General features: G+C 42.9%; 1 protein-coding gene and 1 non-coding gene across 10 annotated transcripts in view; both read right to left on the reverse strand.

Annotated features, from left to right (window-relative positions):
• Brox (BRO1 domain and CAAX motif containing) overlaps window positions 1–15,064 on the reverse strand; it is a 21,391-nt gene extending 6,327 nt beyond the window's left edge. The window contains exons 1-11 of one of the 9 annotated variants that reach the window (XM_031337537.1): window positions 14,935–15,037; window positions 13,964–13,999; window positions 13,105–13,164; window positions 12,673–12,789; window positions 10,697–10,803; window positions 10,115–10,211; window positions 6,114–6,209; window positions 4,443–4,515; window positions 3,243–3,348; window positions 2,366–2,455; window positions 444–529 (exon numbers count right to left, since the gene is read on the reverse strand). In XM_031337537.1, the coding sequence (XP_031193397.1) occupies window positions 444–529; window positions 2,366–2,455; window positions 3,243–3,348; window positions 4,443–4,515; window positions 6,114–6,209; window positions 10,115–10,211; window positions 10,697–10,803; window positions 12,673–12,773 (756 nt within the window). In that variant the 5' untranslated portion in view covers window positions 12,774–12,789; window positions 13,105–13,164; window positions 13,964–13,999; window positions 14,935–15,037. Of the gene's footprint in view, window positions 1–443; window positions 530–2,365; window positions 2,456–3,242; window positions 3,349–4,442; window positions 4,516–6,113; window positions 6,210–10,114; window positions 10,212–10,696; window positions 10,804–12,672; window positions 12,790–13,104; window positions 13,165–13,963; window positions 14,609–14,644; window positions 14,900–14,934 lie in introns of those variants that run through there. The other 8 variants (XM_031337526.1, XM_031337508.1, XM_031337551.1 and 5 more) reach the window with 8 other exon arrangements.
• Window positions 15,065–24,733: 9,669 nt separating this feature from the next.
• Window positions 24,734–24,852, reverse strand: LOC116071973. The gene has a single exon (XR_004111259.1). It is a non-coding gene; the product is annotated as a 5S ribosomal RNA (ribosomal RNA).
• Between the last annotated feature and the right edge of the window lie 294 nt (window positions 24,853–25,146).

Raw genomic sequence — 25,146 nt, forward strand, 5'->3', positions numbered from 1 at the left:
CTGCTGGGCTGTCTGCTGGGTTATTGGGGGAGAGTGTGCTCACTGTCTGCAGGGCTCACTGTCTGCTGAGCTCACTGTCTGCTGGGTTATTGGGGGAGAGTGTGCTCACTGTCTGCAGGGCTCATTGTCTGCAGGACTCACTGTCTGCTGGGCTCACTGTCTGCAGGGCTCACTGTCTGCTGGGCTCACTGTCTGCTAGGTTACTGGGGGACAGAGTGCTCACTGTCTGCAGGGCTCGCTGTCTGCAGGGCTCACTGTCTGCAGGGCTCACTGTCTGCAGGGCTCACTGTCTGCTGGGCTCACTGTCTGCAGGGCTCATTGTCTGCAGGACTCACTGTCTGCTGGGCTCACTGTCTGCTGGGTTACTGGGGGAGAGAGTGCTCACTGTCTGCAGGGTTACTGGGGGAGAGTGTGCTCACTGTCTGCAGGTTACTGGCACTTACATAAGCCGTGTAGAAGCACATCTTCAAGTGAAGGTACTTTCTCCATTTAGCAGAGTGTGCAGGCTCCAAACTGGACAAAGTATGATCTAAAGTTACATTTTAAAAAGCAAAGTATCATTTCACCCCGTCTCACTGGAGCACTGCTTAGCTCCTGTGTTCTGGTGCTACAAGCAGAGTGCCGTCTAGTCTAAACTCAAGCTTTCATACATTTAAAAAAAAAAAGCACTAAATACTTAACATGATTTATTTCCCCATAATTACATATTTGAACAAGTTAAATACCTCTTCAATTTCATGGCTAATGTAGCTTTAAGTTAATGACAAAATGTGACAGAACTAAGGATTTCAAAGCAAGTATTTATACCATAACTTTAAAATTGTATATAAGATAGCCAGCCACATAGCGGTCTATTTGCCTGTCAGAAACAACTCATATCCATTCAACCATTACTGAACTGTGCATGAAAAATACACATTCACTCACTCACAGGTCCACACGTGCTCACATAACCCAAACACTTTTTGTCTTCCTTAATTTCAACTTCATTCTAACTGTCAAACCTGTCTTCATTTCCTCCGAAGCCTGTAAACACTGAGCCAGCCTATTCCACCACACAGCAAGCCCATGTGTGAGCTTGGGGATTTTCTTTCAGAATTATAATCCAATCAAATCAGACTCATTTTGTTTTGAAATGAGTCTAAAAAGCCACCTCCCTATTGCAAACCTTCACTAGCACGTCCACACTGTTCAGTTCCTTACACCACTCATGTTGTATCTCACATCATGGCCCGACTCCTCCCCAGACTATGAATTTAGTCTTCCCTACTCAGCAGCTAAGTCAGTAACCAGCCTGCAAACAGAGACTTAACCGCGATCCCAAAGGAGCCAAGTCTGGGCCCACCCTTCACATGCTATAGTCAAGTTAACTGTGATCCCACAGGAGCAGAGTCTGGGCCCACCCTTCACACGCTATAGTCAAGTTACAGGTGGTCAAATAACACTTTACTGTCGCCATTTAATCTAAATAAGGTTAAGAATTAAGAAACAGAAAGATTCGAGTGGGTGCTGCACGCCTTTAGTCTCAGTACTTGGAAGGCAGAGGCATTTGGATTTCTGGTGATTGTGGCCAGTTGGGTCTACTTAGTTCTAGGACAGTCAGGACTGCACAGAAAAGACCCAGTCTTAAAAACTAACTAAATACACACATATGTATGTATATAATTACATAAGATAGTTATAAAGTCCGTAAAAACCAAAGGTTCCATATGACTGGACATAGCTGGTGGAAAAGTCTTAGAAGGCACCTAACACACGAGCTGTGAAGCTCTGGGCACTTACACAGCACTCTACTCCTAGCTATATTTCAAGCTCTTCATATATTAACTTAGAACATATTAATTCACAGGTATATGTGCACATGTGTGTCTGAGAGAGCATGTACATGTGTGTGCCTTATATGGAAGCTATTCATCTTGTGTGTTCGGACAAGATCTCTTCACTTTTCCCTGGAACTTAACTGATGGACAAGGCTGGCTGGTTAGCAACCTAAAGGGTCCCCTGTGAGCCCTTCACCTCAGCTCTCAGACCACAAGCACATGCCACAGCACTTGGCTGTTTTATGTCCTAGTGATTGGCCTTAGTTCCCAATGCTCGTATGGCAAGCATTTTACCCACAGAGCTGGCCCCGGGTAGCCTTGACCTTACTCTGTAGCCCAGACAGGGAGGGACAATCCTCCATCCGCCTCTGGAGCAGCAGTGCCACCAGGCCTGGCCTCTTACTTTAAACAAGGCCAAAAGTCCAAGGACTTTCTCCTAGTGTTGTAATGGGAAATATGAGAATCTTCCCCCCCCCCTTTTTTTAGCAAAAATCAAACAGACGTGAAAACTTAAGGCCTGAGAGTGTCACAAGACAGTGGTTCACCTGCTTTCTGGTAGAAGCTGGCCGTTTCGTATGCAAGTGCAGCAATCAGTCCTGGAGCATGCTTCAGCTCAATTGCTCGGGCAATTGTTACTGTAACCAACACACAAAAATTACATTTTCTGAGTTTACATCCATCTATGGGAAGTTCAGTTATAATTAGCGAAGACAACCTGATTGTCTGTTTTAAAATTTTATAGTTTTTCTTTTTAAAATAAGCTTTCTGTAACAATTTATAGAAAAAATAAACACAAAAATAAGACACTGATTTTGAGTATCTTTAAATGACTAGCCAATTATTAGCCAAGCATACAGAAGTCTTATAAAATAGCAACACATTCAAAGCACTCCATTTTGAAATATGATAAAAAGCCTGGGAAGTTACTTTCCTGTTGTTTTGCAACTGAAAGATGAAGACTTTAGTGTAAGTTAGTGAGTGAAAGAAGAAGAACAATAAGCACAAAACAAGAGGAACAAGTAAAAGAATCATTGTTTCGGGCCAGAGCAATGGCTCGCAGTTCAGAGGAACCAAGTTCAGTTTCCAACATGCATTTCGGGAGGCTTCAGGGGATGTGGTGTCCTCTGCTGACGGCAAAGGCACCTGCATACATAACCTAAGCCCTGCACACGCACACACGCATGCCTAAAAATAAACTTTAAAAAAGGAGACCCAAAGATTAACATTAATGCTGTGAAGAAAGGATGCTCTAAGGAGCATCAGCCAGAAGGAAGTCTCCTGCTGACGGCAGAGGAAATGGTGAGGATGATAACCCTCACATCGATTTTTAAAAGCTGGAACCTAATCTGGCTAAGTCTGAGAATTAAAAACCATTCTCTTACAAACAAACAAACAGGAAACACCTTCCAGTATTTAGGATACCTTCTTGAGCCTCGGCCTGGCACTGGATGACGTAAGCATCGATGAGCCGGGCCTCTAAATCCCGCCCCTTCTCTGCTGGTGTAAGAAGTTTGGGTATATGACTTTCCTAGAGAGAAGGAACAGAAACGCTGCTGTCAAGGTGAACAGGTACAGCTTCTAGGCCATTCAGGTTACAGACTCGCTGGGAACAGAGGTGGACAGAGCAAGCAGCAGTTGTGAGCACACAGCCGAGGGAGGCTCTGAGTAGTTAGAGAGAGCTTGGTAAGAAACCCAACAGCAGAGTCTGGGTTCTGGGTCGATTCCTTTGCCATTACAATGTAATGTGAAGCACTTTTATCCTAGAAAGCACTCAGCTGCAATCATAACCTGAATTCTCCTCTGTACTGTGACCTGTTCATTCACACTGAGAACTAACAATGGAAAGAAACTATTCCAAATTCTACATCTAATTCAGGATGAAAAGACAGCGCCAAGCTGGCTCTGAGAGGTCCTCAGTGGTCAGCAGTTCTAACCAGAGGAATCAGAAGGGCGGGCTCATCATGTTTCCTCAGAGTTCCCATCCCATCTGTAAGCTATCTGACACAATTAGCATGCGATGACTGGCTGGCCAGGGAGAGACCTGGAGCACAACCTCAGAGAGTGTTCTGTGGAACTGCGACTGCTCCTGGCAACTGCAGAGAACAACGTGCAACAGCAGAGACATCAATTTATCTGTTCTGTTTTCACCTCGGGGGAAGAGATGGAAAAGGAAGCAGAGTATTACAACTTAAAAGTTCTCGTTATGAGTTAGCAGCGAGCTACAAACTCAGCATTTGGCTGTAGCTCATCTCTAAGGCAGTTAATGTCTAACAAGCGGTTAGTGCAGACATGAGCGCTCCGTGTCTGTACACAGCCACCTAAGACTGCCTAAGACTGCATCCGTGCTCAGTCTGTACAGACATTTCCCTGAACAAGACAGAAGAACAAGTCCTCACAGAGCACGACACTGTGCGGGTCGAGAGATGGTTGCAGTACACAGGGTGCACATGGCTTACATGCAGAGACCCTTTGCTGTGGAGATGTGGAAGGGGCAGTCTGTTCTTGAACCAACTCCCTGCAGTCACTGAAGGGACTGAACTCCCTCCTGTGACACAATGGAGTTACTAATCCCTCCAGACAGTTAAGAATTAACGCCCCCTCCCACCACCACACACACTTTACCTTTAAATGTTTAAAAATCCCAGCTGCAATTTTTAGGCTCCGGTGAACTTCTTTTGCTTCGTCTTCTGTTATGCTTTAAGACAGCAGTGAAATCGGTTAGTGGATGACTCTGATTTCTGGAGCTAAAAGCCAACGCACTATCAAAACACAGAGGCTGGAGAGATGGCCCAGTGGCTAAGAGCACTTACTGCTCCTGCAGGAGACTCGAGTTCAGTTCCCAGCACCATGGCAGGCAGCTCACACTGCCTTTGACTCTAGCTCCAGATGACCCGATGCCTCTGGCCTCCACATGGATGTGCATACACCCACACCCACATACATAATTTAAACACATCAGAAAAACAAAATAGTTATTTGTGTTTATTATTGGTTTTCTTACTTGAAAAGAAAAAGATCTAATTTGACATTAGAAAAATAAAAATCATGGGAACCATATCCTAGGACTGTGCAGATGAATAGACTCTGCCTAGGAATAAATGCCAAACAATCTTATTTTCTTTCCAGATTGTTGTATCATAAGCAAATACAAGCTATTAAGAACTTAACACACATGGCAGCTGAAGACACTGGTCTGGTCATTTGTATCACTTTATATCAGCAAACATGATTCATTTTTAAATGGCTGCATATTAATACAGATGGATGAATCATAACTTATTGGCCAGTTTCCTAGTTGTGTATCCCTGTTAATTACTACAACGGTTGTCTCATTTACTTTTACAATTCTTAAGAAAGTATTGTTATTTCCTCCGTGTGCACGACTGGGGCTTCCAGGGCAAGTCTGAGGGCTGGAACCCAGCCTCGAATCTTTGGGTTCAGAGTCCCACTGGGGCCGCTACTGTCATGTGGCAAGCGTCTTTGCCATGGAGCTACCTCACCCACTCTAGTGCCCATTCTTTAGTCCTCTGAACATCGCCTATTCCCATATTTTCAGCTGACTTCATGATATTTGAGATTATACATTTAAAACTGAACAACTTTTAATGAATTGCAATTTTGTTAACTAATTCTGTTGTTTTTAATCTTTGTTTATTGTATGTAATATTTATTTATTTGGTTGGTTGGTTTGGTTTTTTCAAGACAACATTTCTTTGTGTGGCCTTGGCTATCCTAGAACTTGATCTGTAAACCAGGCTGTCCTCAAACTCAGAGATCCATCTTCCTCTACCTCCTGGGGGCTGAGAAACATACCTGGTTTTGTTTATAGATATTAAATATAGACAAATATTCACATTTTAAAAATTACTTCTTGGTTTGGGGCCTTACTTAGGTCTATCATGTAACAAGATTAAGACCGTTTTCCATCACAGAGTAGAGGTAATAAGATGGCTTGCTGCATACGCTGCCAATCTGAGATCAATCTCTGGAACGCATGTAAAGGAGGGAGGAGAGAACATACGCCACAGAGCTGACCTGACCTCCACAGAGCTGACCTGACCTCCACAGAGCTGACCTGACCTCCACATGCACTTTGGCATGTGTGCCCCTATCCTACCCCAATAACAACACATAAACATTTATAAAACAAAGATTAAGCTGCACAACTGTAGCACGTAAGTACGAAACAACGATTCTCCTACTGCCTTCAAATGGAACCTCATAATAGCCTAGACTTAAAGTTGGTATATTTAAAAAATAATAAACACATGTGACCTTTGCTTTCTAACTTACTTTTCTTTTCCAGCCAATCTTGAAGCATACTTTGTATACCACAGTGCTACATTAAATCCCATGGAAATCAGTTCAAAAACAGCATCTTGCTGGGCGCTGGAATTACAAATGAAATCATTAAGTTCTGTAAGTTATGAAGACATAGCTATACAAAGCTTACTGGCATAGTAGATAAAGATAAAGGCTCTTGCTGCCACATCTGATGGCCCGAGTTCAATCCCTGGGAACCCTGCATGTTATTCTTTACATTTCACATATGCGCTATGACATGCAGGCACGTTCACATGTACACATGCCCTCACACATATCTAATAAATAAAATGCAGTGATTTTAAAAAACAATTATGAAGATCGAAGCTGGGGGAAGTCGTTCACACTTTTAATCCTAGTACTCAAGAGGCAGAGCCAGGTGAATCACTGTGAGTTTGAGGCCAGCCTGGTCTACATAGTGAGTTCTAGGACAGTTAGAGCTAGCTACATAGTGAAAATCTGTCTCAAAAACCAAAACCAAACAAACAAAAAGCCCAAACAAGGACAAACAAACAAACAAAAATGTGACTGGAACACATCATACAGATAACTAACAATCTAAATACAGTGGTCCAGCATTGTCCTAGTTTGCTTTCTATTTGCTAAAATGCGAGCATGCGCGCGCGCGCGCGCACACACACACACACACACACACACACACACACACCACAACCAACCAAAAAAAGCAACTTGGGGGAAGAAGGGGCTTGTTTCACCTTCTAGCTTAGAGTACCACATGAAGATGGAAGTCAGAACAGAAACTCAGGGCAGAAAGCTGGAGGCAGAAACCGAGGCAAGAGCATGGTGGAACACTGCTTACTGGTTTGCTCCCTGCGGCTTGCTCAGCTTTCTTATACAACCCAAGACTACCTGCCCAGGGTGGTAACACCCAGAGTGGGCGGGACGCTCTTCACATGAATCATTCATCAAGAAAATGCCGCAGGGGCCAACCTGCTGGAGGCATTTTCTAGTCGTGTTCCCTAGTTTACATCAAGCTGACAAGAGATCAACCAGCCCAAGTATGAACTATTACTTCACAACAGTAATCATGGAAAAGTAGTTCCCAGAGCTACACAGAATAGCTTTAGCACTATGTCTCCTGAGACTCTTCCTCAAATGTCAGAAGGCTTAGGATGGAATCCAACATGTGTGTCCACAGCGTGAGCATGTGTGGGCATCAGTGGATGTACTGGCTAGTTTTGTGTGTCAACTTGACACAGACTGGAGTTATCACAGAGGGAACTTCAGTTGGGGAAGTGCCTCCATGAGGTCCAGCTGTGGGGCATTTTCTCAATTAGTGATCAAGGAGGTAGGGCTCCTTGTGGGTGGTGCCATCCCTGGGCTGGAGGTCTTGGGCTCTATAAGAGAGCAGGCTGAGCAAGCCAGGAGAAGCAAGCCAGTAAGGAACATCTCTCCATGGCTTCTGCATCAGCTCCTGCTTCCTGACCTGCTTGAGTTCCAGTCCTGACTTCCTTTGGTGATGAACAGCCATGTGGAAGTGTAAGCTGAATAAATCCTTTCCTCCCCAACTTGCTTCTTGGTCATGATGTTTGTGCAGGAATAGAAACCCTGACTAAGACAGTGGACAACTTGCAGGAGTTGGTTCTCTCCTGCCATGTGGGTCTCGGGAAGCAAGCTCCAGTCAGCAGGCTTGCACTCAACCATCCTTACTCAATGTACCATCTCACCAGTCCCTGTTTTGCTAGTTTTATGATAGCGTATGGATAGCTATCTTTCCTGTGTGTGTGTGTTTCTGAGGATCAAATCTAGGGCTTTACACATGCTAGATGTCTCATATTACGCTACAACCTTGTTTTAGAAGACTCAATGTCAATAGCACGATTTAAATAGTAGTATGACTACCTGTGGAGGTTTGGATAGGTACAGCCCCCCTAGACTCTTGTGTTTGAATGCTCGGTCATAGAGGTGGCACTTTTAGGTGTGGCCTTGTTGGAGGAAGTCTATCACTATGGGGCAGGCTTTGACAGCCCCCTTCTGCTACCTGCGGATCAAGATGTAGAACTCTCAGCTCCTCCAGCACCACGTCTGCCCGCACCACATCTGCCATGCTTTCCACCATAACAGACTAAACCTCTGACACTGTAAGCCAGTCCCAATTAAATGTGTTCCTTTAAGAGTTGCCATGGTCATGGTACCTTCTCACAGCACTAAAACCCTAAGACACCACGTACTACAAGTTATTTTACCACTGGCTGTGGTGCTCACCCCAGCACACTGGAGCCTAAGTCAGGAGGGTTTGCCATGAGTTCCAGGCCAGCCTGAGCTACATGACAAATTTGAGGACACTGAACTAGAGAGGCTGACTTGGCACAAACATTATGTAGTGTAATTTCAAAGTATGAAGCAATATAGTTCATATATACTGAGTTTGGCTACTACTTATGGTTACGTTAATTTATACATACATATGTTCGTACATACATACATACATACATATATATATATATATATATATATATCTTTTTGTAAACAAAGACTTGTGCTGTTGCCCAGGTTGGCTTCAAGATCATGACTGATCCTCCAGCCTTAGGCTTCCCCAGTGCTCAGTTATCAGCATGAACCACCATGCTTAGCTTAATCACATAATAACTCACTATCTTATGAAATGCTGAAAAAACAAAAAACAAAAAAACCAACCAACACCACAAAAACAAGAACAAAACAATAACAACAAAAAACAAAAAAATATCAAAAAAAAAGCAGATAGAATCAACATTTGAGATGATTTGGGAAATCACTAAATTTATTTATTTCAAGCCATCTTATGACCTCTTCAAATTCCTATTGTAATGAAGGTTTGACTTAAAAAATAGTCTTAATAATAACAAATCCTTAATTCTGGATGAAAACCAGACTGGTTACATAGAGAAAACCAGAAAAGGGTTTGGAGAACACTGGTATTGAACACGACTAAAGTCCATATAACATGTCCAAGGACGGAAGAAAGTAAGGACACTGTCTTAATCCCTGGCGTTACATCGCTTATCAAGCCTACATTTCTAACCGTGTTCCTCAGTGTCCTTCCTTCTTTACATCAAAATCTAATCAAAGTAGATGTTCATGTCAAAACCTGCACTGTGCCTAGCATGTATGAACCTAGTGTCCATTCTTTCTGGGATCTGGGATCTCCAATCCCTTCCTTTCTGTTTTTATTTTATCCCTTTACATTTTTTTTTTTTTGATCTATGTACTTATTTATTTGTGTCTGTGGATACACATGTGCCACAAGACGTGTGGAAGTCAAAAGGCAAATTATGAGAGATGGTTCTCTCCTACCTTCTGAGGTTCTGGGAACTGAACTCAGTTTGTCGGGCTTGGTGGCTTCCTTTCTATTTTTTATTAAACAAAGATCTTTTTACATTTTAACAATCCAATTCTGTTTTTAAAAATAAAGGTTTGGGCTGGAGAGATGGCTCAGTGGTTAAGAGCGCTGACTGCTCTTCCAGAGGTCCTGAGTTCAATTCCCAGCAACCACATGGTGGCTCACAACCATCTGTAATGAGATCTGTTGCCCTCTTCTGGTGTGTCTGAAGATAGCTACAGTGTACTTGTATATAATAACTAAATAAATCTTTAAAAAAAAAATAAAGGTTAACAGCATAGTGATCGGTTAACAATAGTTGAGAGGTGGAAAAGCTGTGAAGAGAAGTTTTAAGAGTAGAAACTCAGCTTGAAAGAGGGGAGAAAAATGAAGCTGATTTTGGATTACAAACTGGGTGCTATTAATCAAATGTGCTTAAAATTTATATTCATGTTATCTCAAAAATAGATGCTTGTTTGGTAGAAAGACTATTTTAAAGTTAATAGTACATACTTTAGTTTAAGTCAATGTTTTAATTAATGTCCCAGCAAGTGAAAATGTTTGTCAGTCTTTTACTTTTCTTCTTCAAATACACTAGCTAAATAGTTGAAAACAGACTTGGACTTAGGGCATCATCAGCCCTGCTCACCTTGGAACGTGTCCTTGTAATGTATCGGTCCACTTGAAATTCTGAATGTACCGTAGTTTGCTTTCCTGGGTGGAGTCACCCACTGAATTTATGAGACCTATACAAAGATGCAACATATTTTAGGGTGGGACAAATATTATATGTTCTGGTTAAAATATTATTTACTCCTAAAACATGCACTTGGCAGGCAGAGGCAGGAATCTCTGTGAGTTCAAGGCCAGCCAGGACAGAAAGAAAAGTCCTGGACAGCAAGGCTACACAGAGAAACCCTGTCTTGAACCGCCTCCCCTCCGCCCCCAAAATGTATTCACGCAATTACTTTTCCAGGTGCTGGAATGACACTTCTGGTACCGTTTTCCCTTTTACATTTTATATATTATTCTGGTAAAGGAATATAAAATATGTACATATCCAGCTTTCAGAATATTAGAAAGACCATGTACCACATTACAATGTCATATTCTGAGACCTATGCATCCCAAAAATAGCCTGGGAGATTAATCTGTCTGAATCTGAAAAGATAAGTGTCTAGTTTCACATGGCTGGTTTTAAAAACTGCTCAAGTTTATAGTGGTGACTTACCTTGTAAAAGAGAGAAATACAAGTCTGCCGCATTCTTCATCGTTTCTGGATTACAGCTCAAATCAGTGAACAATTCGAGGAGCCGAGTCCTGGCGGATCTCAAGTCACTTACATCGACAGACAGTGAAATAAGTAAGTCATATTTCTCAGACTACATAAAAACAGCCCAGAGGCTATAAAGTCTACCAGGCTACAGATCCACTGCTACCTTCTTGTTAAAAATAAATGCAGTTTCTAGTAACAATTGATTCAGAAGTTATACAAAAATAAACTCAGTCTAAAGGAACAATGCCAATTGTGCAATAAAACCCAATTGTGCCATAAAAATATACAGCAAGTTTGAAAACCTGACTAGGCCTGGCAGCACTACCTACAACTGCAGTGCTTGACGTCCAAGGAGGAGCCTTCGCTCAGAGCCACGGCAAGTGTCCCTCACTCAGTCTACTGCAGACCTGTCTCCACTAACACAGACAACTCAGTGTATTGAAGATTCATTTTCTTTATTTAGCCAATATTTTTGGGAAAACAGAAATTTAATGTACTTATGTATAATTTTAATTAATAATTATTTTGAATTTCTAAATTTGGCAATTCCATATGATTATATATATCCAGAATATGCAAAACCACATGATCATCAATTTAAAATACCTGAGTTGCCCCCTACACACTGTTCTTCAATGCAACAAAAGTACAGCACATCTCCCTTTCTTTATTGCAATTCCTTTATCCTGTGGTCACGGTGAGCCACGGTCAGGGTGACTGCTCTAGTTTTGAGATAATCCTCCCAGTTAACATTTCTTCTCTACGTCCCCAGTTTTCTCTCACCTACATATTGCTAGTCTTTGGCCTTCTACTTTTCACTTTTGAGATTTCTGTTCTCACATCTTCAGTGACTTCTTCTCCTAGGTCTATCTATTACCATCTCTAATCTACATACATCTATAATCCAGGAAGCAGTGAGAGTTCCGGAAATCCCAGTAGATAGCACTGAGTTAAGACATTTAAAACGGGTATAAGATGCTGAAGACTAATTTAAATTGTAAACACACAGAATGTATAGTATATTATACTCTGAACATTTTCAAGCCATTTATAAATGTCCTCATTCTAAATGCAGGTTAGTGTGCATGCACAAATGCACATAAGCGAATATTCATGCCTGGGCATGTGTGAAAGTGGGGGTGGGGGGTGGAAGGGGGGTTGGATGTCTGGGTCTCTCTCTGAACCTACACGTTGCTATTTTTGCTAAACTTGCTGGCCAGGGAGCTCTTGGCTCTGGCTGTTTCCACAAACATCTTGTCCCCCAGTGCTGTGGTTTAGAGGCATGCATCTTGTCCAGCTTTTTTATGTGAATGTTAGGGATCCAAACTCAGATCTCATGCCTATTCCTAAATCACATATTTTAAAGGCATGCTTTCTTCAACTTGTACCATTTTTAGATGAATTTAACTTTTTGCATGTTGAGCTGTGGGTGATGGAACACACACACACACACACACACACACACACACACACGCACACACATAGTGGGCATATATTGCCAGCTCCCAATCTAAGTTAAACTAATTTATGTGACCCTCAGCTCAAGTTCTTTCTCCTCTATTATTACTTTGAAGCCTATTTCAAATCACAGGAATCTCTCCCTGCTAGGAACATAAATAATCTACTGTCTGGCTCATTAACAAGACTCATATCCTATCCTATGGATCTGTTGTAATATAGAGCTTGACTTTGATTATTACTGCTCTAGCCCTTCTGGACTTCACTTACTGATTTATAATTAAGCATGTGGCCTAGATGACCACCAAAGCTTAAATCCTCTAAGATTTGATCTTCATTTATTAATGATAAATACAAAATTATTATAAGTTAATGTTAGGAACATACAGTACACATTTCTGTACTGACCATGGAACTTTAAAAAGTACCTTGACTCACTGCCCAACCAACACTTAAGTTGCACTAACACTTACTTGCAAATCTTTGAAGCAGGAGGACCAGTGATCATGCCATAGTAGTTAAAAGACACGGGAGCTGTAGCTTTTAATGGGTTCCTATGAAACCAATGGGTCATTTTCACGAAATGTGCTCTACAGCAAGAAAAGACATAAAAAGTTGAAGAAGAAACATTCAGTAGAAAAGAACACAGTAAAAACTGGGTATTTTATAAAATGCATACATTTTATGCATATGCCATTATACATAAAACATACATCTATAAACATAATACACAACAAATAAATTTCGTCTTGACAGTCTACACGTAGATTATGCCTGTATAAGAAAACTGAAAATTTTGTTCATAATAACTTCAGTGATAAGATACGGAAGAGCAACGATATTTAAACTTTAATACTCATTAAACAAAAATCTCCTGGTGGTGTGAGTCTTGTATGTGTTCTCACCGGTCTGGGGGAGAGCCTGAGGTGCTGACACTTAGTAAAGCCGAGACTTTGGTTGGATGCCTGCAAACAGGAAGGTACAGGACCAGATGAGTCCTATTTCCTTAACAGAGTCAAAGGACCCCTTCATTAACACTAAGTCTACTTGAAAGAAATAGGTTTTTATATTGACTTTACTTTCCACATATTGCTGGGAGCAAAGGACCTTGGTGGAAATTTTCTGTTCTCTAATAAATGTGTTGGGTATAAAATTGCTAAGAGTATTTTTTTATAATAAAATGTAACTTGATTAGTAGTTTCTATTGTGAATGCAAAAACATTTTGAAAGCCTCAATGAAATGTCAACTTAAATAAAACTGTAGCAAAAAGGAAAACAAAACCCAAACAACAACAACAACAACAACAACAACAACAACGTGGTGTGTGTGTGTGTGTGTGTGTGTATTTCCCTGAAAGTTCCTGGGTAGGTAATGCATTTAGTAATACAGAAGGCTCCAAGCCAAAGCCTCACACAGCTCGTTAGATTCCAGAAGAAATACAGAGGCAATTTTGATAAGGCATATGTTATTTAAAAGCACTGTGCAGCTTCTCAATCAGCCTTTGTTAGGAGGAAAAGGTGTGGGGGTGGATGGGTACAGTGTTCCCAAATATCGACATTATGCACCACTCTGGTTAGGCTTACTCATGGCAAAATTGGTTTGGGGAAGCACCAGGTATTTAACAGAGAATGCAGTGTAGAGTCAGTGAAAGCCTGAGCAGATCCACTTAGGACTCAAACCATTTATCAAACCCTTTCAGAACACATCACCAAAAATCCATACACATCCACCAAGCATCTATACAAACCATCTTCAAAACTTACACAAATGCGGCATCGGGTACCGCACTCTAGGGAAATCTGTGAAAATAACATTTCCGTGACTGTTTCTTTTAACGACAGCACTCTGCTCCATTCCTCAAACCTCTCTGGTGACCTGGCACTCCTCCGGTCGCAAGAACTCTGAGGGTGGGGGAGTGGGGGTGTCGAAGGACAGACACACCCATCCTCGGGAGCCTGCGGAGCCCCAGGTATAAGCCCGAATCCGGAGTGTCACCTACCAGATCTCCACAAGGCTACTGGGCGGGCTGACACAGCCCCTCCACACTCGGGGGCTCCCCGGTGCCCCCATAACCTACCTGTCCGCACCCACTTCCTGTTTACCACCCGACCTCTTCCCTACCCTCCACCCCAGTGTCCTACAGAGCCTGCCGGCCGCGACCCCACGACCCCCTTCCAGGATCGCGATCAGGCCTTAGGGTGGCACTCCGATCCTGTCAACCTCGGAAGGACAAACAGATGATTGCCAAGCCACTGTTCCGCCCGTAATAAGCTCTCTCTCTAACAGCAGCCAAAGCGGACGCTGGGCGAGGACAAGTCCGCCCATCTAGCTGCTAATACCATCGATTCTCCCATTGACTACCATCCAAGGGTGATGCCCTTCCACCTCAGTTCAGGGACCAGAGGGGAGGGAGATCACAAGCTCACGCTTCCTGACAAGCTTACCGGGGACCTCAGAGTCCGTGAGGCCACCACTCTTCCTGTTGAAGGAAAGGGAAGGTGGGACGGAGTCCGCCAGGGAGACAAGGAAGGCGCCGGTAGCACCGAGATCACTGGGCTAGAGCGGCCGGAAGTGGAGCCGGCCGCGAGCAGGCGTCACGTGACTGGAGGCCGCGACCGCTGCGGGAGGCGGCCGAGCGTGTCGCGGAGGGGCGGGTTCCGCCGCTGCCGCGCTGTCGCGGCCCCGTCGGTTCTCTCCGTCTCCCTACCCTTTCTAAACTTCGTCTTCCTCTTACCTCTCGAGCTTCCGGTCTGGGCCGTATAGAGATGTGGCGTGGGGTCCCCAGATCAAGGCCGAAGGCCACTGTCGCTATGGCGGCCCCGGCGGATTGGGACGGCCTCAACCTAACTGGGGCGTGGCTTGTGGGGGCGTGGCCTCGGCGGGGCAGCCTCCTCGGAGCTGCTGCAAAGTTTGGCTGTGGCGGCAAATGGGTTTGGGCGGCTCCTCGGCGGGTGGCGGCGGCGGCGGCGGCGGTGTCCTTAGCGGTTCCTCCCGGCCCTGTTAATGTCAGGGCCAAGCCCGGGGAGGATGGCGCCCTAGAGCCTGGCCTTGCTGGGGTAGGGGCGGGAGGGGGCCGGGGCGGGGACCGGCCATGTCGGAGGTGACCCGGAGTCTGCTGCAGCGCTGGGGCGCCAGTCTCAGGAGAGGCGCCGACTTCGACTCTTGGGGCCAGCTGGTGGAGGCGATAGACGAGTATCAGATGTGAGTGACTAACCGCGGGAGCCCGCCAGGCGGGTCGCCTCCCCTTGTTCCTGCCCGTGGCTTCTTGGGGTGGGTCCCTCCCCGCCCCCGCTAGCCCCAGGGCTGAGATTCCACGGGCCCCCGCTCTGGCTGCTTAGGGACCAGCCGCCCGCCCTTTGGGGAGGCTCTCACATCTTTCTTCTTCTGCACAGGGCCGGGTCCATGCAACAGGTAGCTGGGGCCCTAACTGCCTTCTCTCCTCCTCTCCATCAAGCTTCTCACGGGTCCTGGGCATTGAAGGCAGTCTCTCCTTTCCTTCCCGTCGCCTCTCCCAGGTTGCCACCCCTCCAGGAAAAAAAAAAATTATGTCTTTGAAAATCCCTAGGGAATACTTCTGTGCTCTCCGCCCACGTTCAGGGGATGGGTGGCCTTGTTCTGCGAGTGTGTCTTCCACTCTTCCACGTGTAGGAGAGGAAGGATGTGCTAGCGCGGGAGTAGAGGGTCCCCCCCCTCCCCAGAAGGGCCAGGGATCCCTCTCCTGCCAACCGAAAGGCCCCCACTCGATGCACTCTTGCTCCTTCTCCACCCCTCTTTCTGATGAGCGGTGTTTTCTCAATTCCAGCTCGATTTCGTTTTCGATTTCTGGGACTGTTATTTGCTGTGAGTCCCACCCACCCTCTCGCTTGACTGCTTTGGGTGGAGTCCGTGCAGGATATGAATAGAGGGGAGCAAAATGTGAATTAATAGACCAGGCACTGAAGCTGCCACTCCCTCTTTGGGCCCCTCCCCCCTTTCCTGTGTACAATGTATAGGTAGCCTCAGGGTACACGTGAGGACTGGCTTCCTTCGTCCACCCTGGTCTTTCTGTTGTCTCCCACTAAAGCTTTAGGGATGCTTTTACAATTAAAAAAAAAAATCAAAACTATGTATAAACATCTTGCTTAGTTTCTTGGACTTCCTACTAAAAGTAACTGGCCATTAAAATGCTATTGTTTGCAAACCGTTGCCATTAATTTTCGGTTCTAAAGTAAGTTATTGTTGGAGGTTTCTCAAACTGGAACCATTCTCATCTCCCTTTCTGGAAAGAATACAGAATAGGTACAAAACTCCTATCCCTACAATAGCTACTTGTCTAGTCTGTAAGATAATTTGGATATATAGATATTCTCTGCCCATCTTAACTAATAGAGGGGTCTTCTTTTTCTTTTTAGAAAATTAGAAAACTGGGGTCACAACATGAAACCTTTGAAATCTAGGGCAAAAAGGGTTGTTTTGGGTTTTGTTTGGTTTTGTTTTTATTACTCCAGTGCCTTTTTACTGGTATATGAGTTAATAATAAAGTGTTTTGTTTGATGAGACGATGATAGAGAAATTCTGTAAATAAACTGGACAAATGTCAAGATTCCCTCCATTGTTGTAGACTGTTACCCTTCTATACCGTGAGCAGAGGCCCATGGGCATCTATCTGTGAGGATCACCCTCTATAGTAAATGAAAGTGTCATACGCTGGGATGCAAGGCCACCTCTCACTTGTGATGCAGTGGGCCCTGGCAGCTGTTGGTACTGGGCAGCAGATCTCCCAGTGGAGAGTGAAGAATACCATGTCTAATTGAAATTACAAAGGAAAATTAAATATGCAGGCTGCTTAGTAGGAATGAGAGTAACAGGCACATGCAAATCCTTTGTTGAGTCTCCACACTGGCCACTGTACTAGAAAGCTGCAGAATACTCTTTCAGTTATTATAAAACTACACTGTCAGATTTCAGTAGAAATGTGGTGACTGGGTTAAACTTTGTAACATTCAGGCTTCGCATAAATGAAGCCAAGAATTTACATCTTTCTAATTTACCAGAAATAGGAACACGTTGCCTTTTCTCATTTTTTTTTTTTAAACACACTCTTTGGGAGAAAAGATAGAAGCCAAGGAGGCCAGTTGAAGACCATGATAATATGAACAAGTAGTCACTGGCCAGATATCAAGAATGAAGGGAGAGGCCTATGATAATTAGGCCTTTTGATTGGGTGGCCATACAGTCTTCATAGTCGTGTAACATATAGAGGCTGGAGGGATTGCTTATGTACTCTCAATTTAACAATATTGTATTTTGTTTTTAAACTTGTTTTATGTGTATGAGTGGTTTGGCTGGATATATTTCTGCACATCGCATGTGTGCCTGCTGCTTATATAAGGAGGTCATGTCTATCCCAGGGACTGACCCAAGTAATCAGACTTGGCAGCTTTATCTCTTGAGTCATCTCACCTGTCTATTCACAGGGATTTCTCTCTCGTTTGCAGAATATCTGCCTGGAAGTGGTGGAGAGAAAACCTAGTTCTTCGCTATAGATAATTGAGACACACGGTCACTTATGGGCTTAAAGCGTACTTAAGAACTTCCCTGGGCAGACCTGTTTCACGTGCGGGCACCTTTGTCGGATACCATAGACTGCTTTGCGTTTAGATGAGTTATGTGTACTTGTGTGCAGCGGACACCTTCTATCACTCCACTTTCTTTCTGAGGGAAAATCTCTCCCTGAATATTCTCTGCCAGGCTGGAAGCTAGCACGCCTCAGCAGTGCTCCTGTCCCTGCCTCCTCAGAGTTGGCTTCACAGGTGTGCTCGGGCTACTTGGCCAGTTATGTGGCTGCTAGGGGCCAAAGCCCGGTTGTCAGGATTGGGCAGCAAGTGCTCTTAACTGTGGACCCATCTCTCCAGTCTCTAGAGAAGAACACTGGACTAGCTTCTTATCACTAGTACTAACCAGCTCCTTCATTTGAGCGTGTAGGTTTTCCTTTAGTACACGCAATCAGGTCTCACTTTTTTTTTAGGATTGCGTCACATGAATTTTGGGTATACACACACGCACACACGCACATATACATGTTTGTGTGTGTGTATTTTTGCCTAGGCTTTTAAAGAATTTTTGTTGTTTGTTTTAAATTTTAGCACTTGGGTATGGTAGAGGATTGCAAAATCGATCATCAATAGGAGGAGAGGACCTCGGCCCTGTGAAGGTTCTGTGCCCCAGTGTAGGGGAATGCCAGGGCCAGAAAGTCTGAGAGGGCGGGGTGGCAGGCATGGGGAGGGGGGAGGCAACAGGGGTTTGTTTTTGTTTGTTTTTTTGTTTTTTGGAGGGGAAACTGGGAATGGAGAAATTCGCATGTAAATAAAGAAAATATCTAAAATAAAAAAAAAAAATTTTAGCACTTGGGAGGAAAGGCAGGCAAGTTAGGGGTTAGCATTTTCTACACAGCCAGTTCCAAGCCAGCAAGGAAAGGCTACGTAGTGAGACCCTGTCTTAAAACACAGACACCACCACCAACAACTAGAAACTATTGAGACATAACTTATAAAACCACAAAACTGGCACATTTTACCTGTATAATGTAATGATTTTTAAGTTAAATTTCCCAGCTTGTGGAGCTGTCACTATGCTGCATGTAGAACAATTCAATCCAAAGGGTTCTTTGTGCTCACCTGCATTTATACTCCATCCTTGAGTCCCTAACATATACTCATCAGTGATCCGTCTTCATAATGTTGCCTTTTCTGGACATTTCGTGTAATAATCACCTAACTCAGTTTTGTAATGGCTTACTTAGCATATCTCTTGTTTTTTTTGTTAGCAAACCAAATGTTATGTTGTATAAGTGCACTATGTATTGTGTGCCCACTCACTACTTAGTGGACATTCAAGTTTGGATTATCAACAATGCTGGCCTAGACATTTCCATGCAGTCAGTTCTCAAAATTATATATATATATATACACATGTATATATATATTTTTTTGTTTGTTTTTTTGTTTCTTGAGACAGGGTTTCTCTGTGTAGCCTTGGCTGTCCTGGAACTCACTGTAGACTAGGCTGGCCTCGAACTCAGAAATCCACCTGTCTCTGCCTCCCAAGTGCTGGGATTAATATATTTTATTTTTAATTATGGAGTGTGTGCACAAGCGTGCACAGGGAGCTGAAGTTTGAATCTCATGGAGTTGGGGATCCAGGTAGCTCTGAGCTGGATCTCGTGGAGTTGGGGATCCAGGTAGCTCTGAGCTGGATCTCGTGGAGTTGGGGATCCAAATATGTGCACAAGCACGCACAGGGAGCTGAAGTTTGGATCCCGTGGAGTTGGGGATCCAGGTAGCTCTGAGCTGCCTGGCATGGGTATTAGGAATGGAGCTTGGATCCTTCTCAAGAGCAGTATGCCCTCTCAGCCACTGAGCCATCTCTCCAGCCGTGTAATCCTTTATGTGAACATGCATTTTTATTCCTTTCATGAAGATAGACACCAATGCGTAGAATTGCTGGACCTTATGCTAAATATGTGACCTTAGAAAGAAACCTGCCAAGTTATTGTCCACAGTAGGGATATCATTTCATGTTTCTGCCAGCAGTGGGAAGTTTCTTTTTTGCACATACCTAGCATTTACTACTGTCTAACTACAGCCCTTACACAGGGCGTTTAGCACGCCTCACTGTGGTTTTAATTTACATTACACAAATACTGTCAAGTATCTTTTCATGTTTATTCTTTTCTCTATAAGACTTTGTGTACCATCCAGCTCTTTTGCCTGTTTTTAAACATTAAACTATCTTGCACATATAAAGTTCTAAGGCTTCCCTGAACAAGAAAAATGGCCATATTTGTTTTTCCATATATCTTGTCTCATATAAAGTTCATGAAAGTTTATGAGTAGCACTTTGGGGAAAAGCTTTGGGAGGAAGTAAATATGTAGAAGCAGCTACTGTTTTCATGTCTCATGGGTTTTTAGTCTGGACTTCTCATGTGAATGGAATCACGGTCTTTAATGTGGCCTCTTTCATTTAGCAAAGTATTTTTTAAGTTCACATTGTAGCATGCCATTTTAATTTCAGTCTTTCTTTTGGCTGGGTAATATTTCTTTTTAAGATTTTATGTGTGTAGGTGTTTTGCCTGTCTATATGTATGTGTACCGCATGTGTGCCTTGTGTCCACAGAGGTCAAGAGGAGGGCTGCTTATCCCTTAGGACTGGAGTTATGATAATTGTGAATTGCCAAGTAGGTGTTGGGAATTGAACCTGGCTCCTCTGCAAGAGTAACTTGTGCTCTTAACTGCTGAGCTTAGTGACAAATCCTTCGTTGAATGGGTGTCACAATTTTATTTATGCACTCCTTAGTCATTGAACATTTTAGTTGTTTCTACTTTTCAGTTGTGAATAATGCATGTGTGTATGAAAATATTCCATGTGGACATATCCTTTGAGTTCTTTGGGATGTATACCTAGTAGTTTAAAATTGCTAGGTCATGTAGTAAGTCTGTAGTTAATTATTTGGCAAACCACCAAATTTTTCATACGATTGGTGCCATTTTCTGTTTTTTTATCAGCTGTTAGTGAGGGTCCTGATTTTTTTCCATACTCACTAATACCTGTTATTTTCTCCTTTTGTTTTATATTTTTAAATCATGTAGATTCATCTCTGGTTGGGAAAAGCTACCTGTTATTTGGTATGTCTTTTCTTATGACCAGTGATATGGATCTCTTCATGTTCTTATTTTTACATCTCTCAAGAAAAATCCTTGTTTGAATCATTTTCTCCAAACTGGATACTCTTTCTTGCTCTCTCTCTGTCTCTTTCTCCTTCTCTCCCCTTCTTCTCTCTCTGTCTCTATCTCTCTGTCTCTCTCTCTTTCTCTCTCTGTGTGTGTGTTTAAATATCAGTCCTTTTTGTCATACTCTTTAACAAGTAGAGTAGTAACATTGATCCAACCTTGAAAGCACTCAGAGGCTCTACCTGCTATTTGCAGGAATGTGTGTATACCATGTGTGTGGCAGTCAGAGGACAACTTGGGAAAGTTGGTTCATGTGGTCCTTGGGGATAGAGTTTGGGTCATGAGACTTCATGGAAGTCCTCTCCCTAGCCATAGCTGCTGTTTTACAGTGCGATGATAATTGGGTAATCAAGGATTTCTGTTTTTGAATGTTGGGATTTTTTTTTCCAAAAACAAGTACTTTCACAGGTAGATTTTGATAAAGTATTTGTGGTTTGTCATAGATATAATTTGGATTTGGACTAGTCAGCAAGTTGATAATAGATTGGTAAAGTCTCTCTAGTCAGTACAGCTATTGGTGCTCAGTTATAAAGACCAAACAAAATCTTGATAACTGCCTTCTGGCTAGTTGCAGAAGAAACCATTCATACTAAGGAAAGCTGGAATCGATGTTCTTTGAGACCCTTCTCAACCATAGTATTTTACTTTACTGTCTTAGCTCCTAGTCTGCCCAGTGAAATGCTGTGAAAAGTATTGTAGTGTATTTAGAGTATGTGTCTAAGGGTGGGAGACTGACGTTACAACAAAGCATTGTGCTTCACCATATTTCAAAGGTTGAGCTGTATCATCTTGTTGCTGTTGAGATTGCTTGCTTGCTTTCAATTCTAAACAATGTTTTCTTCTTACAGATTAGCAAGACACTTACAGAAGGAGGCCCAAGCTCAACACAATAATTCTGAATTCACAGAAGAACAAAAGGTACCATAAAGCAGTCTCTGGGCGCATGTGATGCTACTGATAAGGAAAGGCCTGGAATGCTGCTGTATGTCTGTTCTCAGGGCTGACCATTTGCTATTGGATAATCAGTTGGTGTGCTCCTCCCTGGAAGACTGCCCTGCTCTCCATATTCCTTAGTTGCCTTAGTTTTTCCTGTGGGCCTGGGTCTCATGGACTTTCCCTTGTCCATTTTGGCATGTCCATTGTTGGGAGGGGTTGTTTTTGAGACAGGGTCTTTCACTATGTAACCCTACTATCTTAGAACTCACTATGTAGACCATGATAGTCTTGAACTCACAGTGTTTCACCTGCCTCTGCCTAGTGAGTGCTAGGATTAAAGCCATGTACCACCATGCCTGGAAAATCGTACTTGAGCCTGTTCATGCTTAGTTTATTGAGCATTCATTTTAGTTCTCAGTAGTCTTGTTATTATGACAACTGATTGTAATAGCCAGTAGAAAGCTGCCATCCCATTGAGTAGGGAACTTCATTCCATTGAGTTCCCTACTTGGTGTGTAGGCTTTTTCAAGTAAGTTTCTACATAGAAAATCCTGACTCGTGATACTTAGAGAGCTTTTCCCTGTTTTGAGTCAAATTTAGTGGTAATGAGAATTCAGTACTATTTGCTTGTATATTTTTAGGGGTCCCCTTTCTATCTCTGTCCTTTTCTCTACATGTGTCTGTTCATTCTCTCTTTCTCTCTTCAGCTAGACAGAAGACTTACTTAAATGTTAAAAAATTAAGTCTAGATTAGGTGAGGCTATATTCTTTATATATGTTTAATTTTTCCATATATAAACTGAATACATTATAGCACAACTACTTTATTTTTTATCTTTTCTCACCATTGACCTTTTGAGCTATCAGTTTCCCTGGGCAATGACAAAGTAAACTAGCATTTACGTAGATTCTCTGTACTGCCCTAAGAATGAGCAGTTAGTTTTGGAGTGACTGCTAATAACTTAAGTCTAAAGCTAGACTTAGCTTCGCTTCACTGCTTAGTCTTTTTTCCCTTTTTCCATTTTTTTTTTTTTTTTTAGCAGGATTGGGGGTGGGGTGAGAAGGTTTTGAGGCAGGCTTTCTCTGTGTAACCCTACCTGTCCCTAGAACTCACTCTATAAACAAGGCTGGCCTTGAACTCAGAAATCTACCTGCCTCTGCCTCCTGAGCGCTGGGATTAAAGCCACCACCGCCCGGCTGCTTCATTCTTCTTGTTATTTATTTATTGCTAAGGTGTGTGTGAGAGAACAGTCGTCGGGAGTCGGTTCTTTCCACCTTTTCTTTCTCTTAGGATGGCAGGCTTGCGGAGCAAACATGGCTCTCCCTTCTGTTCCCTGGGCCATCTGGCTCCTCAGTACTTAGTCTTACTGTATTTGGACTCTAACATGTCTACACTTGAGTTACTTAGTCATGTTTCTGTACTGTTTCAGTAGAGCACATCATTTTGACCTCAAGAGCAACTGAGGTTGGAGGACATTTCTTAAAACAGTTTTGAATAACGCATACTGTGCTATAGTACAGTGCGTTCTTGGTTCTACAAGAAGAAACGTTTACATTTAAGAGTTTAGTAGTGGGCTGGCGAGATGGCTCAGTGGGTAAGAGCACTGACTGCTCTTCTGAAGGTCCTGAGTTCAGATCCCAGCAACCACATGGTGGCTTATAACCACCCGTAATGAGATCTGACACCCTCTTCTGGTGCGTCTGAAGACAGCTACAGTGAATTACACCGGAGGGAGTGGGGCCGGCAGAGGTCAACCACACGCATGATGGCCCACCGCCATCTGTACAGCTATAGTACACTCATACACATAAAATACATAAAATAAATCTTTAAAAAAAAAGAGTTTAGTAGTGAACTCCCAGTTGTTAAACTAATTTTTATCTTAGGTGTTAAGTGTATTAAATTAAATAGATTCTGTAATTAAAAAACACTAGTAAACACCAATCAAACAGTAGGCCCTGGGGGAAGAAGGGAACAAGAAAAAGACGTGGATGCTGTCATCTGAAAATACTTAGAGTATTGATATATCTCAGTACAAATAGATTTAAAAAAAAATATTTAAAAGACATTTAATTTTGTGCCTGTGTCTCACCTGTATGCATGCCTGGTGCGCACAGAGGTCAGAAGAGGGTGTTGATCTCTGCACCTGAAGTGACAGGTGGCAAGAGCTACCAAGTCCTTGATGGGCCTTCAACCCAAGTCCTCTGCAAGAGCAGCCAGTACTCTTTAACTTCAGTCTCTCCAGCCCCTAGAGTTTTGCTTTTTTTTAATATGTAAGAAGTTATAGCTACATATATAACTTTACTTTTTCAAGCTTTTCCTTGTGTTCAGGACTTGAAGCAGGGGACTGTCACTTCCTAAACTCTGTAGTCTCAGAGCTCCTACTTCCTCCATGGCTCTCACTGTGTCTCAGGAAGGCTTGGAAAACTCCTTTGCTGGAGTGTGTAGATGCTCGTACCCATGCTTTGTACGACACATGCGCCTGTGTCTTACGGCACATAGCAGATGAACTCTTTGAATGTAGGAGCTGTGCCTAGTTGTTAGTGTCATTTTATATCCTGTTAAAAGTATCTGACTATAAAATTCCTTCCCATTTATTATAAATACTCGCTTTGCTTAGCATTAAGTCTGTGTTTAAGTAAGTTAGATTTGCTTCAGTCAGAATTGCATTATGCTAGGGTACTATGACTTCAGAAATTTTAAATCCTTGAGTGAATTTTAGGCTTACTGGAGAAGACATAAGACAGCTTGAAAGGATCCATGGAACTGAGAATTTTTCATTGACATTCTTTTTGGAACATTTGTATATATTCTTTTTTTTTTTTTAAAGCCTACAGCACCCGGTATTCCCAGGGGGTCTCCCATCCAAGTACTAACCAGGCCTGACCCTGCTTAGCTTCCGAGATCAGATGAGATTGGGCGTGTTCAGGGTGGTATGGCCGTAGACATATATATTCTTAATTAAATAATTAATCTATTTATTTTTGTGACAGGTCTCTATTTAGCCCTGGCTGTCCTGAAACTCTGTGTAGACCAGGATGGCCTTGAACTCACTGAGATCTGCCTGCCTCTGATTCTCTGAGTACTGCATGCAACAAGGACATTTTAAATTTAAGTGATGCAGAAAAACATTCAAATTATACATACTAATGGGCAACCAGATGATTGATTGATGGATGGATGGATGGATTAATTGATTGATTGGTTGAGGCAGGTTCTCTTTGAGTCCCTAACTCTTTTT

This window comes from Mastomys coucha, unplaced genomic scaffold (genome assembly GCF_008632895.1).
Source record: "Mastomys coucha isolate ucsf_1 unplaced genomic scaffold, UCSF_Mcou_1 pScaffold1, whole genome shotgun sequence".
NCBI classification, from domain to species: Eukaryota; Metazoa; Chordata; class Mammalia; order Rodentia; family Muridae; genus Mastomys; species Mastomys coucha.